General features: G+C 40.9%; 3 protein-coding genes across 5 annotated transcripts in view; all 3 read left to right on the top strand.

Annotated features, from left to right (window-relative positions):
• Positions 1-1,602: 1,602 nt before the first annotated feature.
• The window catches only part of mcm4 (minichromosome maintenance complex component 4), a gene marked incomplete at its 3' end in the record, with an annotated part of 54,089 nt that continues 33,648 nt past the window's right edge, over positions 1,603-22,043 (top strand). For both annotated transcript variants that reach the window (XM_079569148.1, XM_079569149.1), the window contains exon 1: positions 1,603-2,200. In XM_079569148.1, coding sequence (XP_079425274.1) covers positions 2,096-2,200 — 105 coding nt within the window. In that variant the 5' untranslated portion in view covers positions 1,603-2,095. The remainder of the gene's footprint in view (positions 2,201-22,043) is intronic.
• On the top strand, positions 3,730-10,339 carry mapre2 (microtubule-associated protein, RP/EB family, member 2). The gene is given in 7 exon segments (XM_079569192.1): positions 3,730-4,135; positions 5,916-6,043; positions 6,707-6,852; positions 6,938-7,191; positions 7,193-7,373; positions 8,679-8,837; positions 9,150-10,339. Coding segments are annotated over 7 exon segments (1,080 nt in total). The 5' UTR covers positions 3,730-4,013; the 3' UTR covers positions 9,240-10,339.
• Positions 11,081-22,043, top strand: part of spidr (scaffold protein involved in DNA repair) — a 32,638-nt gene continuing 21,675 nt past the window's right edge. Inside the window, exons 1-8 of one of the 2 annotated variants that reach the window (XM_079569144.1) lie at positions 11,081-11,235; positions 11,477-11,635; positions 11,707-11,770; positions 11,866-12,057; positions 12,127-12,269; positions 15,108-15,328; positions 15,893-15,990; positions 18,277-18,505. In XM_079569144.1, coding sequence (XP_079425270.1) covers positions 11,221-11,235; positions 11,477-11,635; positions 11,707-11,770; positions 11,866-12,057; positions 12,127-12,269; positions 15,108-15,328; positions 15,893-15,990; positions 18,277-18,505 — 1,121 coding nt within the window. In that variant the 5' untranslated portion in view covers positions 11,081-11,220. The remainder of the gene's footprint in view (positions 11,236-11,476; positions 11,636-11,706; positions 11,771-11,865; positions 12,058-12,126; positions 12,270-15,107; positions 15,329-15,892; positions 15,991-18,276; positions 18,506-22,043) is intronic. The other variant, XM_079569145.1, reaches the window with a different exon arrangement.

Consider the following 22,043-nt stretch of genomic DNA (forward strand, 5'->3'; position numbering starts at 1 on the left):
CATTATTCATTCACTCCATGCTCGGTGGTGGTAAACTACTGTAGTAGCCACAGCTGCCCTGGGGTAGACTGATGGAAGCGAGGCAAGCAGTCTGCGCCATCGGCCCCTCTGTCCCGACTACTCACTCACTCACTCACTCACTCACTCACTCACTCACTCACTCACTCACTCACTCACTCACTCACTCACTCACTCACTACATTCATCCAGACTCCTGTTCCCAAACGGTCTCCCATCCACGTATCAACCAAGCCCTTCCCTGCTTGGCTTCCAAGATCTGACGGGATCAGGCAGAGCAAAGAAGGTTTGGCTATGGCCTAAATGTAATTTATTAACACATAAGAACCAAGCTCTCAGCCGACACCACTTGTATATTGAATTATTGCAATGAATATGCTGTTTTATAATTATGTTTTAACACTGTGAAGCGCTTTGTGACTCTGTGTCTGTGAAAGGCGCTATACAAATAAAGTTTACTTACTTACTTACTTACTTACTTACTTAACCTTAAGACCAAACCCCAAACCTCCAAAGTACTAATACACATTTTTCCATTGTGCATGTACTACAAGGGTAGTTATTGCAGATTGTTACCAAGCAGATTACAGTGTTGTGTTCAGCACAATGTATCAAGGTGGTAAAATAATAAGATAGATTTAAGTGGAATAAGTTTAATGATTGAAGTAACTCAAAATAAATAAATACATTTTTTCAAAGTCAGATTTGGACTTTTCTTGTCATTAACATACTGGATAAACTGAGTATATACCATTGAGTAGGTTGTTAGCACACAGAAATGTAAGGCTAGAGCAAACAGGTTTACGTTACTGTCAGAGGGCCACCTGCAGCAATTTACAAACCCTCCAAAGAGCAAGAGAAATTAGCCTAAATGTAGTTTGACCCATTTTTGTAAAATATGAAATGAATCAGTCTATTTGGCACTTTCAGGAGGTAAATTAATTTCTAATTCTAAGTTGTGATAGAAGATACATTATTATCGACTCCAGGAAGAGTAGCTTTGTTGCAGCTAATGGAGATCAAAATAAATACAAATAAATAATACTGTAAATATTATTGTTCAATTAGAATTCATATTTTTCCATTTTAAGATGTGCTGTTTGTTCAGGCGAGTATTATCAGAAGTTCTACATTTTATGACCAAGTTCTGAAAAGAGCTGATGGAGCGAGCAGTCTTTGCACTACATTAGCTGTAACAACTGTACATGACTGATGTATTACCCTCTCATTCAAGTAGCATACAAGGGTGAAACAGCTTTTCTTATCCTGTTGCTTTCTTGAGCCGGCCAAATCTCCATCAGCGAACCTGGCTCCACATATGACGATGGCGTTGGCTTTAATCCATGCAAATATGTTATTGTGTCGAGTAACTCAACTTGGTAAAGTCTGAAAAACAAAAGCCGGACAAATGGCATGTTACTGCACCATATGAATAAACTATTTAAATTGTACATTTTTAAATCGACTTGGCCTATTATGGAAGTATAACTTACAAATTCTTATGAGCCATATTTATTAAGTTGAATACTAAAATAACTAATTGGATCTGAATAGTGTGCATGTGGCTTTCACTTTGATCTGAATACAAATATCCCATCATGCCACATTCTGACTGAGGCGTGACAGAACAAACGCCTTATGGAGAGATGACTGAGCAGGGTTACATGGAGCACCATTGTGGCCTGCTGCTTCAGCCAAGAAGATTATGTCGTGACCACCTTTAGTCTGGATGGATTCTGGGTGTCAGTGCAGCAGGAATGTTGCATTACATGCCTGCGTGACTGCAGCCCAGTATCCAGGATTTTTTATTACAGTAGTTCTTAGTTACGCACTTTGCTGGAATTTGTGTAAAGAAGAGTCTTTCATCTGGTAATAGAGACTGATACACCGTGAAAACGTCATTGCCTGAGTTTGATATCTCAAATCATTTACATCCATGGCTGTTTCCCAGATGTGATGGTTTCTTGGGTGAATTCCATGTAATTATCTTATTCCAAAAGGCCTGTCACAAATCCACACCTCCGCCCAAGGACTGAGGCCTCTTTCGGGAAAAAATAGCAACATCTTGGAATCCTCCATGGTGTCGCCTCGCTCCAAATTAGCCCCATTGCACAGTGAGTTTAATGGTCAGAGCAGAACTATTTACTATACGTTACACAGTACTAGAGCTGCACAGAGCAAGGACGCTTTGTGCTGCTATATGTAGAGAATTGGGAATAGTATTACAAAAGCATGTCATTAAGATCTGTATTGTGGTTATAAAAACATTGGAGCCATTTTAGTCAAATACATGTAGCCAAACATTTTCAAAGGCTCCATCAAGTTCTTCTCTGAGTAGATCAGCAAGTAGTTACATTCAACTTTGGCCAGAAGGTGGCACCACTTCATTTGTCTACATTTAGACTTTGGATTTGACTGAACTAATGTTGAATCAGTGTTTCCCAACACTATATGCTCAGGCGCCCCATGATTGTTATTTTTCCCCTCAGTATTTCAGAAAAGCTGTGGCTATTTGTTTCTTTAACATGAAAACAGAAACTGTATAAGTTTGGGCAGGGAACGATATTTCTGGTGTATCAGTCACAGACCAGTTTCTGATCTCTTTTAGCGCTGACTTTGCTGTGCATATCACATCCAGAGGTGGGTAGGGTTGCCCAAATATTTAGTCAAGTATATTATTAACATAATGTTACTTTAAAATATGTTTTTAAGGTTGACGTAGAAAGTAGTGACCCAAATAATTACTCAAGTAAAGGTCAAACAGAGTCATTTGGAGTACTGAGTGTTAAAGTGTGATTTATGTGCTGATGGAAAATCACAGGCAAAACAAAAAATAATGTGATCATTTCCTTCAAAATACAACTCAACCAAAACTCAACCAAATAAATCTTATGATAATACAAGAAATGTAAAAGATTTACTCTCAGTGGAATGAGTGACTAAAGGTTTGACTCAAGTGAGAGTCCTGTTCTGTTGACATAAAAAGTACAGAATGATAAAACTACTCCAAGAAGTAGTTACTTCAAAATGTACTCGAGTACTACCCGCCTCTGATCACATCAACACATCATTTAGTAGCATGTAGTAGTAATTTATTATAAGTGATAAGCACCATTGTTGTATCATCTCATTAGCTTTTTGAGATGCGTTTGTTTTTAATTGTTGCTCTATTTTGATTACTAATCATGGTCATCAGTTTGATTTACCCTTATTAATTCTTATCATCCACTGAAATGGACAAAATGAAAACGTATGAAGGATGGTTTTCATTTAAACATATCTCTTTAACATCACTGCAGTAAAACATCTGTGGGCCTTTGATCAGGATCATGTTACACGAAGTGAAACCTGATTCCCCGCAAAGACCGGATCTAGAAACTTAAATGTTTATTTTAATAGTTTATTTGCATACTTTCCCCTTCACAGTTAAGCCAATCAATGCATCTGCCTGGCTATTACTTTGTAATAAATGTATTTTCAACAGGCCGCCAGCCACCTCATTCTTAGAGCAATGAATAAACATAATATAGTAAATACTTTATCATTTTGAATATCATGGTTTGTAATCAAATCAATTTTGATGGTACCTAATTGTTATGCACGCTTTTCAGTAGTCCCATCTCTACCATAAAGCGGCTGCATCTTCCTTCTGATCAAAGCCTTAAATTGATTGGCTGTTGTTTACAAGAGCGCACTGTCTCTCGAAAGGCTTCCCACATCGAGACGACCACTGATTAGGCTTCTTAAAACCCAGCTGATCAATGTGATTTGTACTCACTAAAACACCCACCACAAGGAACAGGCAGCCAGCCCCATCAGTCACGTGGTCTTGGGTACGGATACGTCATTAGACTGGAGATTTGTGAAGAATAAGCACTAGACTCCAAGGCGAGCGCCTGAGGTGCGGCACTTTCTTAGCGTTTGCATCGCTGCTTTGTTTTTGTTTCTTGGCCACAGACAGAACAGACTATCTGTTCAGCATTATTGAGACCCAAATGCCCGGTCCCACCCAAGCCCTTTCCCCAAATGGAGAGAATAACAACGACATCGTGCAGGACAACGGCACCAACATCATTCCTTACAGGAAAAATACAGTGCGGGGAGAGCGCACCTACAGGTAAATACGCGCAAATACCGCATTCATTTAATGTGGTGTAGAACAGAAATGATACTGTTGCACTGAACCAGACACTGCCCTTGCTCTTAGCGCGGTCTGCGTTGCTTTAGCATTGCGCCCTGCTGTGAATTCTCCTTGTCAGCCTGATATCCATGGTCAGCCCACTGTCATGTTGGCTCCGTCCCCCTCACCGCGCACGGCTCCTCTCTGGTAGTTAGCTGACACCATTTCTCCACCATTTCTGCACCAGCCGGCTCCACCAGCCACATTACGCGCCGGTGTGGCCCGACAGCGATGAAGCTACGGCTCTAAATGTGCTCCATGAATCAGAGGCAGGACCACATTTGACAAACCGGCTATTTAAACGTAGCAAAGGGCTCTTGGCATCCGCCCTCGCTGTCGCCTCTAGGACGCTCCGTTTGGGTCAGGGGCCTTAAAATACAACACAGAACCTGCCCGGGACCACGTTTACGCCGAGCAGCACTCCGTTTGCTACCGTTCATTGAGTCGTGGAGGCAGCCCGGTGTCGGCTGGTGTCTCTGGGCTAACACAAAGCCTGCTAACAGCGCACACATCCGCTTTGTTGACATGGGAGCAGAGGATGGCCCAGTTTCCTTCCTCCCTTCTCAGTCTCAGTCATTATAACGAGGCTCCCTCAGAGTATGCCCCCGTTAATGTAACACTCTATGTAGGCCGATGTCTTCAGCTGTCAGACACTATCTTGGTTTGTAGTTGTAAGCTGCTGTAACTTTACTTTTTAATACTTTTAAACCACACCGACTGAATGTTTGTAATAGAATAATTTTAACACGTCTATAATTGTGTAATGGCAGACTTCTACATTTTTAAGTGAAGACAAATGTGTGTTTGTTTTTTTGGAACGAAGGGATCTCAAATGACACTGTTCCTTATTAATAAAGTATGCCGCAATGATGAGACTGCAGGACAACTGAGAGGAAACTTGATTCTTTGCAGAAGTTACCTTTAATATCCACTGTTAAAGGCCCCGTCTGCAGCAATGACAAGTCAGTAGCAAGATCATAACAGTTTTACTCACGGAAACCAATGCGTACTGGCACTAGATTAGGACATAGGAGTAATATTTGCGTTGGCACATGTTTGTAGCATTTCGGCAAACCTTGAAAGCAGTCAGTTACTGGCATATAATAAACCAACATGTCTACCTAACAGATGATCAATCATCGCTCCTGACAGTAGGTTGCGTTCACCTTGTAGAATTTCATGACGTGATAATTTGAGACGCAGGATAGGTGCCAGTACGACTCTATGGGAGAAAAAAAAAAAGTTTATGAGGGAAATCTCCAAACAGAAAACGTCCTATTTGTTCCGTCTGATCATTATTCGGAAGTGATCGCATTTACACAAACCTGCCACATTCATCTCACGGCTGAAAGTTCTTTTCACCCGACGGACCTCGAACACATCGTTCTTAATGTTGTTATGAGACAGTCATTTGATCTGATCTCATATGTGCTGAGAGAGGAGAAGGTGAACTTTGTGACAGTTTTTGTTTAATGGGGATAGGTCTAAGAATTATCTGCATTTTGACCGTTGCCACAGTTACCGCAATAATATTCACTATTATTTTAAACTATGGGCTCTGTAGAATGTTGTGATGTCACCTGAACTCAATTTTTGGATCAGAGGAGAACAAACTGTGTTAAAGAAGTACATTTCATGATTTTTGTTTTTTTAAATAATAATAGCAGAAATTCGGGCTGTTTTCTGTTGAGGCTAAATAGTCATTTGTCTGTTGCAGCTGGGGGATGGCGGTCAACGTTTATTCTACCTCAATAACCCAGGAGACTATGAGCAGGCATGATATCATTGCCTGGGTCAATGATCATGTCGCCCTAAACTACACGAAAGTGGAACAGCTGTCCTCAGGTGAGAACGAAACCACAGATTTCTTCATTCTAAAGGCAATGTAAAAACAAAACAAATAAAAAAAACACTACTTTTATACGGTTCTACATTGTGCAGCTTCTAACGGTTAAACAACCTGTGGGAACTTGCACACCTCCTTGCCAGAGTTGTCTAAAAATAAAGTTGAAGCCTGCTGCGTTCTCCTGCTGTGACCGTATAATCCAATTTCAACGACTCCCTGCTTAGACAACGCAGCCTACTTTTTACTGCGCAATTTGTGTTTACATTGTTCTCTTCGGGGAACAATCTTAAAATTGTTGATTTTAGCGCAAGGCAATAGCTGAAATAGCCTCGAGCCTAAGTAAATGCTGTTTTCTTCACACGCGCTGCGCTCATTTAGACGGTCACAGATAACTTAGTTGACATTTTTACAGCTTCGCATTAGAGCTGGAAGATTAATCACATTTACGGTCAAATGCTCAACTTTCCCTTGTTGTTTTTTGAAAAGTCAAGATAATTTTGTGTATTAAAGAGTAAATCTACCTAAACTCTGGATTCATATGCGTTTTGTTTGAACATGCCTCTTCTGAAACATGCTAACACTTTAGTTTAGGTCGTTATCTACAAAAAATGTTGTATTGTGTTTGATCCTGATTGTAATTGCTGTACTTTCATGCTGTTTAGGGGCGGCCTACTGTCAGTTCATGGACATGCTCTTTCCTGGGTGCATCAGTCTTAAAAAGGTCAAATTTCAAGCTAAATTTGAGCACGAGTACATTCACAACTTCAAAGTATTGCAGCAATCTTTTAAAAGGATGAACGTGGATAAGGTGAGTATTAAACAGTTTGTTTGTTTCTTTATGTTTTACCACAAGGTGATGTACATCTATGTGCCTTTCGGGCCATGTTTTCCAGATTATTCCTGTGGAAAAGCTGGTAAAGGGAAGGTTTCAGGACAATCTTGATTTCGTCCAATGGTTTAAGAAATTCTTCGATGCTAACTATGACGGGAAAGCGTATGACCCTGTTGAAGCGCGGCAGGGGCAAGACGCTATCCCTCCCCCTGACCCGGGAGAGCAGATCTTCAACCTGCCCAAAAAGTCCCTTCATGCAGCAGGCTCCCCCACTGCAGGTACTGAAGTCAACTTTGGTGTTACTATAGAAGGTCAAAGGATGTAAGGGAATCAAGTGGATTTGTGTTTTAGGAGCGTCAAGAGTGACAACACCCAAATCTTCAACACCCACATCGAGACCTTCATCGGCCAAAAGGATCCCCACGGCAGTGGCAGCTATTCCAACCGCCAAAGGAGAGAAAGAACTGGAAGCACAGGTCATACAGCTCACAGACCAGGTATGAGTAAGATGAGTGATGAATGTTTCATTTGTCATAAATGTGCTACTGCTCAGGCATTCAAACACAATTTAATTTATTTTCATATTTATTTGATTCAATTTTTATAGTTTTGTACAATATGTTCTAGTTTACCCAGTGTTTGTTACCACTTTAATACGTCATGTAATAAAATATAAATTTAATCCTATACAACCAAGTAATACCAGTTTATTTTCTTAGTTATAAATATAACAGAAACTTATTTCCATGTCATAGGTTTTATCTAGCCCTGGCTATCGCCAGACAAAATATCACAAGTGATGTTTAGTCTGGGGACCACCAGTTCATTTTCTCATAGGAGAAGGTGTGGTTTACGATCCTCCAGAGCCGTTTATTGGACGCTATGAATGTCTATCATGCGTCTGCACGTTGCCATTGCCAATCGTATCATGGAATCAGATGCTGCTGTAAACTTTTGAGCTGAACTATTTAGAACACGGTCTAAAGCTTGATCAAAATATGGCGTCGCTGCTGTCACGTTGGATATGTAAATAAATAAAAATTTAAAAAAAGTTTTATCCGTAAACAACCTACAAGGTTCTGTATGTCGAATAGTGTGTCATCTTCTTGCCGTCCCTCCTCGTTCTGTGATTGGTCCCCAAATCCAGGCGAAAATTTCGGCCCTGGTCCGCAGGCTGTTCGAAATGATTCGAGCGCACACAGCAGCATGGGGATTCTCAGGCTAGGTTTTATCTTCATGTGTTTGTAATGTCACAAATACATATTCATAAGAATAAAACTAATACATTACTCTTATTGAAGAGACGCCAGATAGCAGATGGTCAGATAGCATCGAGTCTTCAAAAAGATTCTTTAAAGTAATATTTGCAGAAGCTTCGTCAACAGCAGGTGCAAATGTCCATGAGCACTTGACGTTATGATCAGTGTTTGGACCGGTGTCATTTAGCCCCATTTTGTATCCAACCGAAACAAGTAAGCAGGGTTCTGTCTTGTAGACTATTGAGCAGCACTCAAAATCATGACAGATTTGCTTGATTTTACCATTTATGTTGAACTAATCCTTAACATCTTTTATGTCATGTTTTATTACTGCTCTTTGCATCAATATTTGTCTGTATTGTGTGTACACTGTCCTCCAGATCAGATGTAGTACTTGCAGCCAGAATCAGAAGAATGCACTTTTAGTTGGATAACAGCCATAACCTTGTGACTAAATAGATTTCTAAATACATAAGTGATCAATTTAAATGTGCGTCGTTTGATTTTTTTTGAATCATCTAAACATCTGACCCTTTGTTCCAGGTGAACACATTAAAGCTGGCATTAGAAGGAGTGGAAAAGGAACGGGATTACTACTTCGGTCGACTGCGAGCGGTGGAGCTGCTTTGCCAAGAACAAGGAGAAGAAAATGCCCCGTTTGTGGACCAGCTAATGGAGGTCCTGTACGCGGCAGATGAGCAGGTGAGACTACAGTGACCTCCACTAGAATTGGCAAAAAAAAGTGTTACAATCTAGGAAGGAGGATGGTTCCAGTGTCCCAAAAGTCTCTTGGAATCACTGCTGGAGGACGTCAGGGTCACAACCTTGATGAACAGTGCAAGTTATAGTGAAGGCCATTGCTCTGGCACAATTCCCCAGATGCAGAATGTGCTTTAAAAATATATATATAGCACATTTCAGTGGCAAAATCATGAGGATGGACTGCGGTTAGATAAATAATACCCTCTTTGTCCACTGTAGCTCTAAATCCTAGCTTCTGCTTTCAAATTTTAGGACAGAGGCGAGCTGGCAGAGGGAGACGGCCAAGATGAGGACCACCACGAGATCCCGGACGATCAGCAAGAAGAGCAAGATGAATACTGACTGTCACCCACAATCACGCCATCTTTCGAATCTGTGAGAACTGTACAAGGACTTTTTTTATTTCCCTCATGGTTTTTTTGTTATTATCTCAAAGACTGAGCACACGAAGCAATCTCAGTAGAAGCACCATCATCACGGTTTTGTACCTTCAACTCTCCGACAGTTCTGTGTTTTGTGACTTTCGGTGAATGCTGCGGCAAAGCTCACACCATCGCAAGATTTTAAGGGATTGCAAAAGGAGAAATTCAACTCCAGTCCAAGTTGTGATGAAACGCTGAAGTTTTAGATGGGATTTTCTTTTTTTACCCACGTGTTAACCTTCACGTTTTTATTTGTATTATTTCAAAGCCATCGTAGTTAGTTAGAAGAATGCAATACGTAAAGCTCATAACAAACTCTTATTTATGCTCCCTCCATACATTGCACTGATAGCTGATTCCAGTTCTGAACAATCTGTCCATTTTATCTGTATTTATTGTTAAGCCTTAGGAATAGTGCAACTTTTAACAAACTAGCTTCTCCATGAAGGACATCAATGCAGTCATTGAACTATAGGAAACTAGTGACATGCCGTCTGTGTATGAATAATGGCTTTCCTCACAATTGACAGAATTTCAAGTAATCTCTGTGCTTATTGTTACACATGCCCAGCAAAGTGGATATAAACTGTATATTGGTATACCATAAAAATCATTATGGTTTATTTTTCTTATGATGCAGCATTTATAGTTGTTAAGCTAAACTCATCCCTTCATTGTTAAACTGGTTTTATGGGATAGTATATTGAATACATTGCCACATTTTTTGTCAGTGAGTACATACAGTAGTAGAATGCCCATTCTTAATATTGCAATTACTAATATTTGAACAGGGCACTGCACCATAATGCTTTAGTTATAAACTATGTGTAAATGATAAGGAATGTAAACATGTATTGTCAATAATTAATGAATGGTATTTTTTTTATTTTTTATGTCCCACTCATGCATTCCCCAACATTGTGTTGCATGTTTGCGTTTTATTTGTGAATAACTTGACCTGCTTTTTACTTATTTAATAAAAAAAAAAGTATGCTAGTGAGCTTTTGTATGTACAACTTGCTGTTTGAATGATGTCGAGATTCGGATGGTTTTGCTGTAATAAAATGTTTGAGTTCATTGGAGGATTGTTGTGTCGCTCCACTGAGACCAGAGTTTTGTCCCAGTTTAAGCAGTTATTGCCTGCAAATGGGAGAATGGATGCCAACTTATCATTCGTTATTGTGTAGGCTACTGCGTTTAGGATTTACAGTATGCATAATATATGATGATGAAAAAAATCCTATAGTAAGGATTTAGTGAGATTGTTATGGCGGACGGTTACATAATTGGTCGTAGTAGGTCATTCTAACCACCAGATGGCGTTAATAAACTAAACTAGGCAGTATCCATACTCGTTAGCCTACAAGCAAGAATTAAACAGATCTGGTTCTTAAAAAAAAAAATCAGGAACTCCATTAAATTAAGAAATGGATTTTTATTTTACCAGAATATTCGCACGTGACACTGATGCTCATCATAGGCTCGTGCGCTCGATTATTTTTTCCCGGTACCTGTTGCGTTCACAACTACTGGGAAATATACGTGTCTTGTCCTTTATCGGACTCTGGCTCGGGTCCATTGATAGTAGGTCTGGGAACTTTGACGCCGACGCATGGAGTAAAATATACATTTCATTACGTGGGGGAATAATAATCGTTACAAATGTTGATAAATGCGCTTTCGTTCATTTACGCTCCATGAAGATGTGTCCCACACAAACAGCACGCCCCCTCCGGCCGGGGCTCCAGTTAGCATTAGCATCCTGACCTGTTGTACTCGTCAGTCAATGAGGAGCTGCGCTCCCTGAAATGTTGAATTAAAATTCATTTGCAGTTTGACAAACTTTACTTGGACAGCGTTGCGTGGATGTGCACATCAATGCCAGAGCTTCGTGTTGCATCATGTCCATGAGAAAGGTGAGATATGTGGAAGAGCTAACTATTTATTCGCAACAAACGCTACTTCTTGATTCCACAAAATGTACTGTACGACCTCGTCATGTAAAATGCTACTACTGACTCTGACCACAACACTGGAAGTAGCTGTAGAAAAATACATAGAATACACAGGGAAAGTAAAGTTTTCAGTGTGTACTGCGTTGTGGCGCTATTGCGAAATCTGTCAGTGTGACCCAAGCCTTTGATTCATTTTCTACAGAGGAAAAAATACTCCACGGACATTAAGTGTGTGTACTTCCCGGATCAAATCGACAACAGCGTTCAGAAAGGAGTAAAAGAAAGTACTCTTTCAGTGCTGTCCACGGTCAAGAGTTGGGAAAAGTGTGGAGACAGTTTTCAGGACACTCCAATCACAAAGGTAAACATGACTCTATTATGGAACTACACATTGATTTTGCATTTTTATACCATCCATGTCATTTGTTACAGAAGCCCAAATCATCTGGAAGGACTTTATCTGCCATTAGAAAACTGTCTCAGGCTCTTGCTTTAGGTGACCGTGTATTTCAATGCATTGTAGACACACAAAGTAGACAGGGATCAGGCTTGTAATATGTACTATACACTTGTTTCTTATTTTTTACCCAGACTCATCCATTGTTGAGCGCAATGAAGAGCCAGTGCAGATTGCTTGGAGTGACAGCGATCAGTCCGAGGATGAGACCAAAGGGCAGCATATCTTGCAAGGTGCTCCTAAAAAAACGGCTTTGAAAGGTGCTCGGAAAACGGCTGCATTTCAGTCGTACACCAGTGCTCTACAGTTGCTCTCAGACAACAGTGGTAACTTATTTCAACACATCTAATTAAAACAGTCCCATGAGACTTATCTTAAAGATATATGTTTTTTAGAGGAGACTCCCGTCATTGACTCTGACAGTGAAATAATCCAATCAGACGAAGATGTGGATGCAGATAGTGGACAGCAAATTTCTGACTGTGATTCAGAGGTTTCCAAAGAAGAGCGTGAAGAGGTCCCGCCTAACCCCACAAATGTGAGTAAGGATTTTAATATTCAGGTTTACTTTACAACTCTCCTATGGCAAAGTATTATTTGGTTTTTGTTGTTTCAACAGTACAACAATTATAAGTGAAAGTGTTCAGAGCCCGACTCTGAACACTTTCAGTAGTATGTAGGAAAAAATGTAGTGCTCCCGTTGGCTTGATATCTGCAAGGAGAGGGCTAGGTACCGTTAAATGTTTTTCGATACTGTAACAATACTATTTCGATACTGATACCTACATTTACAATATTGGCTTATTCTCCAATGTCAAGAACTGTGCGAAAAATAGAATTAGGGAAAGAAACTTGGCAAAATTAATAAAAAAAACTGGGCACATTGTTTAAGAAGAAAAATAAGGGACGTTTTCTTTTTTGCCAAAAATGGAGGGATTGAACTTTTTTTGGTACCCAGCCCTATCTAGGAGTTGGCCCATAATGCCTCACTTCCACATCCTGTGCTCTGTCAAGATTGTAAATTGTCATAAAACCACTAGATGGCGCTACAGACCTTTTAGAACTTTCTTAAGAAAACTGGCACAACTTCTGACCTAAAATGCAGGCTGAGCGTTATCAGCAATTTGTCTGTTTTAGTTTATTTGTTTACAATGTTTTTGTTCAGTTCATTTTTGTGTTGCTTTTATTATGAAATACTGTGCTAAGCCTTCAGCTGCGGTTTGCTTCTAGAAGGTTCTTTTATTTATTTTCTGTTAAACCACTGGATGGAGCTTTGCTGCACCGAAGCAATTTGGTTGAAAGATTGTGAGCTTGCTCCGAGTTTCAAAGTTCACATGCTGAGGTAGTGGTGACTGACTCCGGCACAGTTTGTCTCTATTACTCTCTAACATAATACACTTGTGGCCTCTTTGTAAGACTAATTACATGTTCAGGTGCAATAGTATATACTGTGGCTTTATGGACTTATTCAGCCTTTTTGTGGCGTATGAGTCTCATCAGAAGTCATTCAGAAGTTGTTTGTCAAAGGCAGGGCAGGCATCGAGAGAATGTGGAAGGAGTGGTTAACTTAAAGGTGCCGGACTCAGGTGCAAGACCGCACACAGCGCTGCAGACTGCGGCCTGTAATCCATCACTTTCATTTAGTCCAATCAGAGACATGACTCTCTTTATTAACGGATGAGTGACACAATGCAAAACTTTCTGCGACATGCTCGTATTTGCTATTTGATTTGTTATGTAAGTATTCGTTATATTTTGAGTTTTGCGGGCAGCGCGAGAGGAAACCTGTGACAGATAAGCATCACTCCACAGAACCACTTACTTCCCTTTGTCATACTTAAATTTGCTGTGATCAGCACTCTGGGGTTTACAAAGATTTCACATGACATCCTAACATCAGAGTTGTGGTCAGTCGCTTCATAAAAATAACAAGCTAAAATCTTGCAACCTCTTAATCTGTTAAATTCAATCCAACTTTGTTCATATACAATAAAAGTAAAAAGGCTGTATTTTCTAATAAATGTTTGAAATGGAGCAGAAGTCAGAACACATACTTAAAAGTCCTCTTTCAAAAAACAAATGACTACAACTTATTAACACATCTGGTAGTAGTAGTAGCAGCAGCAGCAGCAGTAGTAGTAGCAGAAACAAAAAAACAACACTTCTGCAGAATCTTACACATTATTTCTACAGTTGCATCAGATAGTTTTCAGATATCTTTTACATTTGCACTCCGATAATCATGTACATCTAAATATCTACACTTATCACCACACATGAAATAGAACATTTTGTAGAAATCTACAAAGTTTTGAAAGAAATTAAATTAAATTTGAGAGTGACATAGTGACATCTGAGCCCATACAACAACTGCAGACCCAGAGCTCTTAATCATAGTGATAGAAATGTGTGAGTGTAGACTTATTTCAATGATTACAAAAACATATTTGATAATTAGAACATTTCATTCATCAGATTTCAACATGGGGATATAGAAAGGTGAATGAATACTTTCTCAATCACCTCTCTTCAAATACGAGTGTTTTATCCCTATAGTAGAATTGCAGACATCTATTTCAGTAAAATACTATCTGTCAAAATGTCCTGCTTGGAATGCCAGCCTCCTGCCAGTTGCAAATCAAACCGGATCAGAGTAGGTGAGTTTATTACTGCAGAGACAAACTGACTCACATGACTGTGTAGTGTTGTTGTAGTAACGCAGATGACGGATAGGCGGCGCTGTGCAGAAAAGGACCCCTTGCCATCAGCGGAGGAGTCGGGTCTATGTTATTACCAGGGTGGAAGCATCAACATGTTTTTTTTTTTACTACTGTTATTGTTGGTTTGTTCGTTAGCCTCAGAGTTAGTGCTAACAATGCTTCAGAGCTGCTGAAAACATATTTGAGAATGGGCCAGGGACACTGTGTTCCTTTTTTCTCTCCCTTGCTCCCGCTGGTTGGGAGTGTGACGTCTGCTGGCGTGTAGCCGAGCATGGTCAAGTTGATTCAAATAGGAGAGCGAGTCGACTGACACAGATGCCGATCATGTCTGCACATGACAGGAACTCGGCTCTCTCTCTATCTCGCTTGGATTTTTCCATGAGTGCACATATTCCCTGTGCTGCAGTGAGACAGCAGAAAAAAAACTACGTTGTTGCGATATCTGCGAAGTTAATCACATTTGCCCCGGGACTTTTTCTATCTGAAGTCATAAATACTAGTTTAATGGTGTTTTGTTTGTCAATGTGAAGTCTTTAAAACTATTATAAACTGATATCTTTGTAGTAATTCTGCTACAACGCATTTTGCAGAGATTTAGCTGATAAATATATGTGCTCAAATTTCGACATAACTATAACTTCTTTGATGATTCGCAGCCGCTGGAGCTTGAAATCTCCGGCTACGAGTCCGACGACGCTCCGGACACGCAGCTGCCCTTCAGCACAATGGACTCATGCGAGGGCAGGCAGGGGTCAGTGAGCCACTGGGTCAGGTCTGCCCAGGCGCTGCTGCAGACGCCTCAGAAAGGCACCACCGACAAGCAGCAGCAGCACAAGACCCCTGAGGACTCCGCCACCAAGAAGAGGAAGTTTCAGAGGTCGGGATACAGCAGATATTAAGGTTATATGTACATTTTCAGGTGACTCCCGCTCAAACACAATGAAGAATGATTTCCACTAACGCACCAAGAAGTTCCAATCCTCCTCAATAATCAAGGCGCTGTTACTGCCACAAAGACTGACCAGAGTTGAGATCGCAATTTCAAATCTATTTCCATTCATCACACAGCCCTAGGTGTTTGTGCTTAATTGCATTCATTTCTTGTGACACAGAAACGACCAGGTTTTTCACATTAGCATTTTACGTGTCAAAGCATGGGAATTCATTGAAAAGTCTGAACTTCCTGAATGATCTTGCCTAACGAAAGTAGACAGACAGTCTGACAGCACCAACGACAAAACTCAAAGTATTTCCACAGAGTCGTGTTGTTAAAAGGGACACCTGCTCTCCTCGTGTGGGCACCAAATGTCATCGACTTCTACAACCCCCCACGATGGAGCCGACTATCCACAATCTGATCTAAACTTGCTTTTCAACTATGAACTCTCCCCCTTCCAACCACTGAAGTCTGTGTTTTTGATCTCCTGTCTTTGCTCCACAGTGGGGGCTTAGCAGAGAGGCTTCACCGGCTCCAGTGCAGGCAGAGATCGGCCGTGAGCTTCTGGAGGCACAAGTCGGTGTCCGAAAACTCCACAGCAGGTGATCGAGGAGTTTAAACGTGAACTATTTTTGCATAAACGCCAGTATGAAGTTTTGGAAAGTGAGAAGCCGCTTTGTTCCACGCCAGAGGTCACGACGATAAGTAGCTCACTGCGGTTGCAACCAGTCGAGCTATAGGCGACAGGAAGCAGATCACCTACTTCTGTGGTTTACCGTAGTGCTCTTTTTTACCCCTGAAACTAGGACTTACACTTTTGAACAATGATCTTTCCATAAGATCAAAGGCCCGTGATTTTGATGATCATTAATAACTCAACCTACTCACACGTTAGAAAGTTTGTTTCTGCTGCCATCTTTTTCAGAGCGTGATGCAACCTCGCTCTCGTATGCTGCAAATAGCACCGTTATTAAAGGTCACACGCGCCGACACTACTATATTTGCTCTATTATGATTTTGCAACTTGAATTCGTAGAAGAAATTGATGCAATAGCGATTATGTAATGGGCCACTCTGCAGCTTTGCCTGTAAATGAATTGCCAAATAGAGTGGTTTATGCTTTTTATACTTTAGCAATGTGTTCAAAATAATAGCATTTGAGCTTGAAACTACAGTAATCAGACACCAGCCCTTTTTTGTTAGCTCCTAAAAACCTTCTACATTTCTACATAAGTTTAATGAGTCGTGCGTTTTCTCTGGGTACGCTTAATGAACCTAATGATTACGTTTGTGAACACATCGGATACAATCTGCCAAAAATGTGGTAAAATATATCCAAGCATTAGGAGGAACTGTCGGGTGCACAGTTGAAAAAGATTCATGTTGAAACGTCTATAGAAATACAAGTTTAATACCTCGTAAATAATGATTTATAATGCCATTTTTAAATGTCCCCTCCGGCGGCCTTTGGGTATTGTCAACATGTGCAATATGAAGCTGCATTGAGTACATGCCTAATACAAATATAAAAAAACAGCACATAGCCAAATTGGGACCTTATCACAGTTTGATTTATTGCTTTGGGGTATTGTCTTGATTTGCTCATCTCAGACTTAACACTGTGCGCCAAATGATTCCACAGCAACACAATATATATCCAAGTCTTTTGCATAAAACTTAGACTTGACTTTGTTTGACTTCCAACTTTTCTGAAACTGAAAGAAATACTCCCCTAGAACATAATGAGCTCCACTGGGAGCGAGAGCACATGGTTACAATCTGGAAACATGGAAAAATACATTGTTAGAGCACAACACATTGGGCTAAATTGACACTTTTTGAGCTTGTAAAGAGATCGTCTGAAATCTAGACGTATTACAAATGTAATAGAGTGCATGTAATTGGCCTCCTGCACCTACATTTTGATGTAAATTAGGTAACATGAAACATATATCTTTTCTAAAGTCTCTCCCTTTGCTGATCTCCGCACCTAATTAGAGTCTCACAGGATTACACGAAAACCAATGAGACGAGCTTTCCTGTGCACAGGGAACGAGGAGGGGCTCCAGTCAGGTGGGGAGGGAGCGAGAACCTTTGAAAATATATAACTTTGAAAATATCTCTAGTTTAGCTTCCACTTTAACAATGCTAAAATGCACCCTCATGAAAGAGCAGACCAGTTATTGTGTTTATTTATTTAATCTTTTGAAAAAGCCTGTCAAGCACTCAAAACTATCCACGTTCCACCTGCCGATGCCTTGAAGTGGTGCCTCGTTCTCCAGGAAGTGACCCTCCATGTTTGTAAAGTTCACACACCTTCACCTGATCAGTTCCATCTCTTCTATAAAGCCAGCAGTATTTGTTTTAGCTTTACTGCTTTACTCCACATCATTCACCCTCTGGTTAGTCTGGCCAACCACTCCTACTTTCTGTTCAAAAGCAGGATCATCTAGGACCCTCCTCGCAGCCAAACCAATACGTCCTTTTATCGCTCCAATCACAGATGCAAATTCGTAACATACACTCTCTGAGATCCCATTTCATTCAGAAAAAGCATAACTTCTCTCACCTGTAGTTACAAGAGTCAAGTAGTTTGTTGATTTTCCAGAAGATAGAGCTGCTTCTCAATACTCTGTGTGATTTGTATTAGTTATTTTTTATGTTTTCCCACTAAGCCAGTGTCATAGACTTTTTTAGATCAGAATCCACTATAAATCCAGTGGCTAATCATATCTATCAACATTGTCCGTGTCAGCTCTCCAAATTCCATATTCTTTTGGCCATAAATTTAACATTCAAGAAACAAGAAATGCTAAGGTGTCCAAAAGTTAAAAGAAAGTCAGATCCAAGCGTAACATAGGACCTTTAACATCTGTGTGTGTGTGCAGTGGACCGGCCTGGGGTGCTGGTGCTGGAGGTCCAGGAGGTCCAGGAGGAGTGCAGCATGCGACTGGTGCGATGTGAGCCCTACACCCCCCCCAAACCCCCCGCTGAGGGCCACCGGGACGAGCAGGCCTCCTCCGAAGACGGGGCCCCATTACTGGTGTTATTCAACAAGGAGACGGCGGCCCAGCTCAACCCACTCCCGAAAGACGTCATCCACTTATACCCACCGTGGTAAGAGCTTTGGAAATCACACAGTTGCAGATTTAGTCATACCATACTTCGTTTCTGAGCTTTCCTGAAAACAGCCCTTTAATTTATTTGAAGTTTTGTTTCCAATTCTAATGATGTTTTTAAAATGGGCTTGTAGATAAGGGATTATTAATACAGCTCGTCCTCCTGGAGCTTATCTCTATCCAAAAATGTCTACCACTCCCTTCCCTCTCTGCACATCGACGCAGGTTTGCAAGGCTTCGTCATTTTCTATTCGTCTTGTTTTGATAATCCAGACACCCTGACTAATTTATGTAGATAAGTCGTTGCCGGAAGTGAATGGACTTATTGACTTCCTGGGAGCAGCGCTGCAAAACGTTACTGACTCACTCTGAGCATTTTATTCATTTCAATACAAGGATAATGATCTACAGCATCACTAGGGTCACATTAGGTTCACCAGATAAGATGGACAAATAAAGGGAGTTCCCTGCATGCTAAATTACAGTAGATGCCAAAAACTAAATTCAACTAAACAACATCACAGACCTGCAGCCCAAATGTTAAACACGTGAAAAATGGCTGAAAATGTGCCTCCATAAGTGTTTGAAAAGTGTAAGACCTGCTTTACTCTTTCAGGGCAATTGAATAATCATCACGCGCGTTCGTCAGCATTTGCTTATTGCTCAGCGGCGGTGGAGTTCTGGGTGTGGGGGATACATGTTCAAACAGAGCAGCGAGGGGCTGGGGGCGTGTTGTTTTGAAGCTGGAGCAGATGAGTCCAGCTGTTGGGAGTTTGACTGGAGCCAGCGCCGGCGTATCCAAGAAGAGCATGGGCCTCCTCAGCGCTCCGACGTCACCAGCAGCTCCAGGGAATGCTTCACATTCTTCTTCCTGGCAGTCGTTAGGTCATTTCCAGCAATCCGCGGGAAAAACACAGAGGGATCATTTTCTGGAGTATTTGGGGAGCGGAGTGCGGAGCGGGCCAGAGCGCGTAGATTGGAAACACATGGCGGTGGACAGCATCTTGGAAGAGCGTCCTCTCGTGCTCGTTATGTTTTGTGCTGCGAACACCCCCTGCTAGGCTCACAAGAAACACAGCCTTGTTTCACTGTATGTTAAACAAACCCAGTGCACATGTATTCGATTCACCAGCGCTCCCCAGTTAAACCGATAAGCGTATTAGCGTAATGACCAAGCAGTACTTTGAACACAATATCACCACTCACTAATATCGCCACCCATGACAAATATATGCAGAGGAGGTCTGCTGAGACTTTGACAGAACTGATGTTTACATACACAGGATAAAAAACAGTATTCAAGGTTCAGATGATGTTTGTTACCTTTGGAGACGATGAGGGAATTTCATAAACCTGGCCATGATGCACTCGGGCTGAAACATCATTTGGGGAGTTTTGATGCAAGTGGGACTGGGGCACCTCGACCAATATCGACCCATCGGGACCATAATCAGGCCGATTGGCTATTTTATTTTATTTTATTGGCCGATATCATGCCGATAAAAGGCAGATACTTTCGGAACAGAAAGTGATAGTTTTTTGCTTTAGAAAGAGCTCAGTTAGAGCCTTAGAATTAGTCATCCCTTCCATTTCTTTAAAACAAGCTTCCTCTGAAGTACTGACTAAACAGAAATGTCCTGAATAAATTAGCCCTACGCCCCTCATACAGCGCCCCCTGCATTTTACAGCATTATACACAGGATTATAGTCGATAGCCATAAATATCGGTGATGCATCTGCATTGGCTTCGGCCTTAGAAAAACCCATGTCAGTCGATCTCTAAAACAAATATTGAATGAACATCTCAAGGCCTCTGCTCGGCAATGGGTGTGCCAACGCGCACGTCTGACTCGATTCATGCGGTTTAATGGCATTTTGGCAAACGCTATTTGGATGTGTACAAACTTTTGACCTCCAGGAGAGAAAAAAATACATTGTCTGCCTAAATGATGATCTGGTGCACAATCTGCTTCCTATAAAGCAGAAAAGAACACTCCTGGTCCAGTTTTTATTATCTAGTTATATATGAGCAAAAACAAAATATATTGATGAAATGAATTATTTTTTGTTTTAAATTTAATTATATAACCAGCACGAAAGCTATAAATGGTAAGAAAGTCTAAAGATATGAGTAAAGGAAGGTGTTTTAAAACATCTTCTACGCAACGTGCTCTACTATAATGACACACTTATCCTTTTTTCTCTTACGCCTCAAAGCCCGAACAGGAAAAACACTGAATTCTGAGCTTGTTTGCGTCGAGTAAAATTCCTTGTGTTTCATCTTCCGGCGTGACACCTGAGGGGGTTAACTTCCCCCATAATTCCTGGTGTGAGTAGGCTGGCTCCTCCCACCGCCCACGCCGTGTTGTGAGTGGGTTTACAGATTAGGCGGAAATACTTGTATGGATTGTTCACTGACGGGCTGTGACGCCAGCAGCAGCGGCCGCTCCCTGTACCTGCGATGACGCCGGCCCACTCACCTGCTCACTATGGGGTCATAACTTCCTGTACCTGTCCTCCACGTGCCTCTCTGAACACCGTGTTCTGCCCCAATGACATTTAACTATTGCCGGATGATTACTGGACTCTCCGCAGATGAGTTGATAAAGTGTCCTGACAAGCCCATTTGCGTTTTTGTGATTTCTACAACCACGCAGTTCAGTTTAGCTGCAAGACACTGCAGGTCACAATTGTTCTTTTTTCTGTGGTGCAGAGCAGTGGTTCTCAAACTTGTGGTACTTGGGATTGTTCCGGTGGTAGTTCTGCAATTTTAGACAATATTCCTTTTTATCAAGTCCTGTATGTTTTCATTTTTGCTATAATACAGTTAGCCGTTTTACAGGTGTTTAAACTGTTTTATTTTAAATTTTATTATACCGAAAGGCTAAAGGAGTCCTAGTATCTGATATGTCAACATAATTACCTGAGCATTTAAAACCTGACTGGCTTTACCCATTATTCAGATTTTGTCCCTGAGATGAACCATAACCACAATATATCGATACAGCTGGACATCTCCTGATTTAGGCAATTCCCCTCATCACAGGGCCAGTGTTCTTAACCAAATCCCTCCAGATTTCCAGCTGTATTGATTTATTGGGCTGTGGCCCCTGAAATCATGAAACTTGCAGTACAGCGTTCCTTATGTACTGCATGTAGTTCATCTACATGAAAAGTTGCAAATGAATCTGTACTTTTTTCCTCCATTCACCTGCAGTCTCTTTTCTTTCATGTTCAGTTTGTTTTTTTGTGGATGTTCATAGATAAATCCGTGCGACATATAGAGAGTTGTTGTCATAGTGGTTAATGTTATGTTGTGGTTAACCTTTTAAAGCCTCATATACTACCGGCCGGATTAATATGTAACATGTGATAATCCAAGTGACGCCAATATAGCCGTCATTTAACGTACGTCGACTAAAACCAACTAAACTAAAGGTTTGAGAAAAAATGTTGACCTTTTTATTTCTCTCAGTGAAATAAAAGGGCTGCACAATGAATCACAATCAATCCAAATTGGACTTATTGAGGCAAAC

This window comes from Gobius niger, assembly GCF_951799975.1.
Source record: "Gobius niger genome assembly, chromosome: 13".
In the NCBI taxonomy this organism is placed as follows: Eukaryota; Metazoa; Chordata; class Actinopteri; order Gobiiformes; family Gobiidae; genus Gobius; species Gobius niger.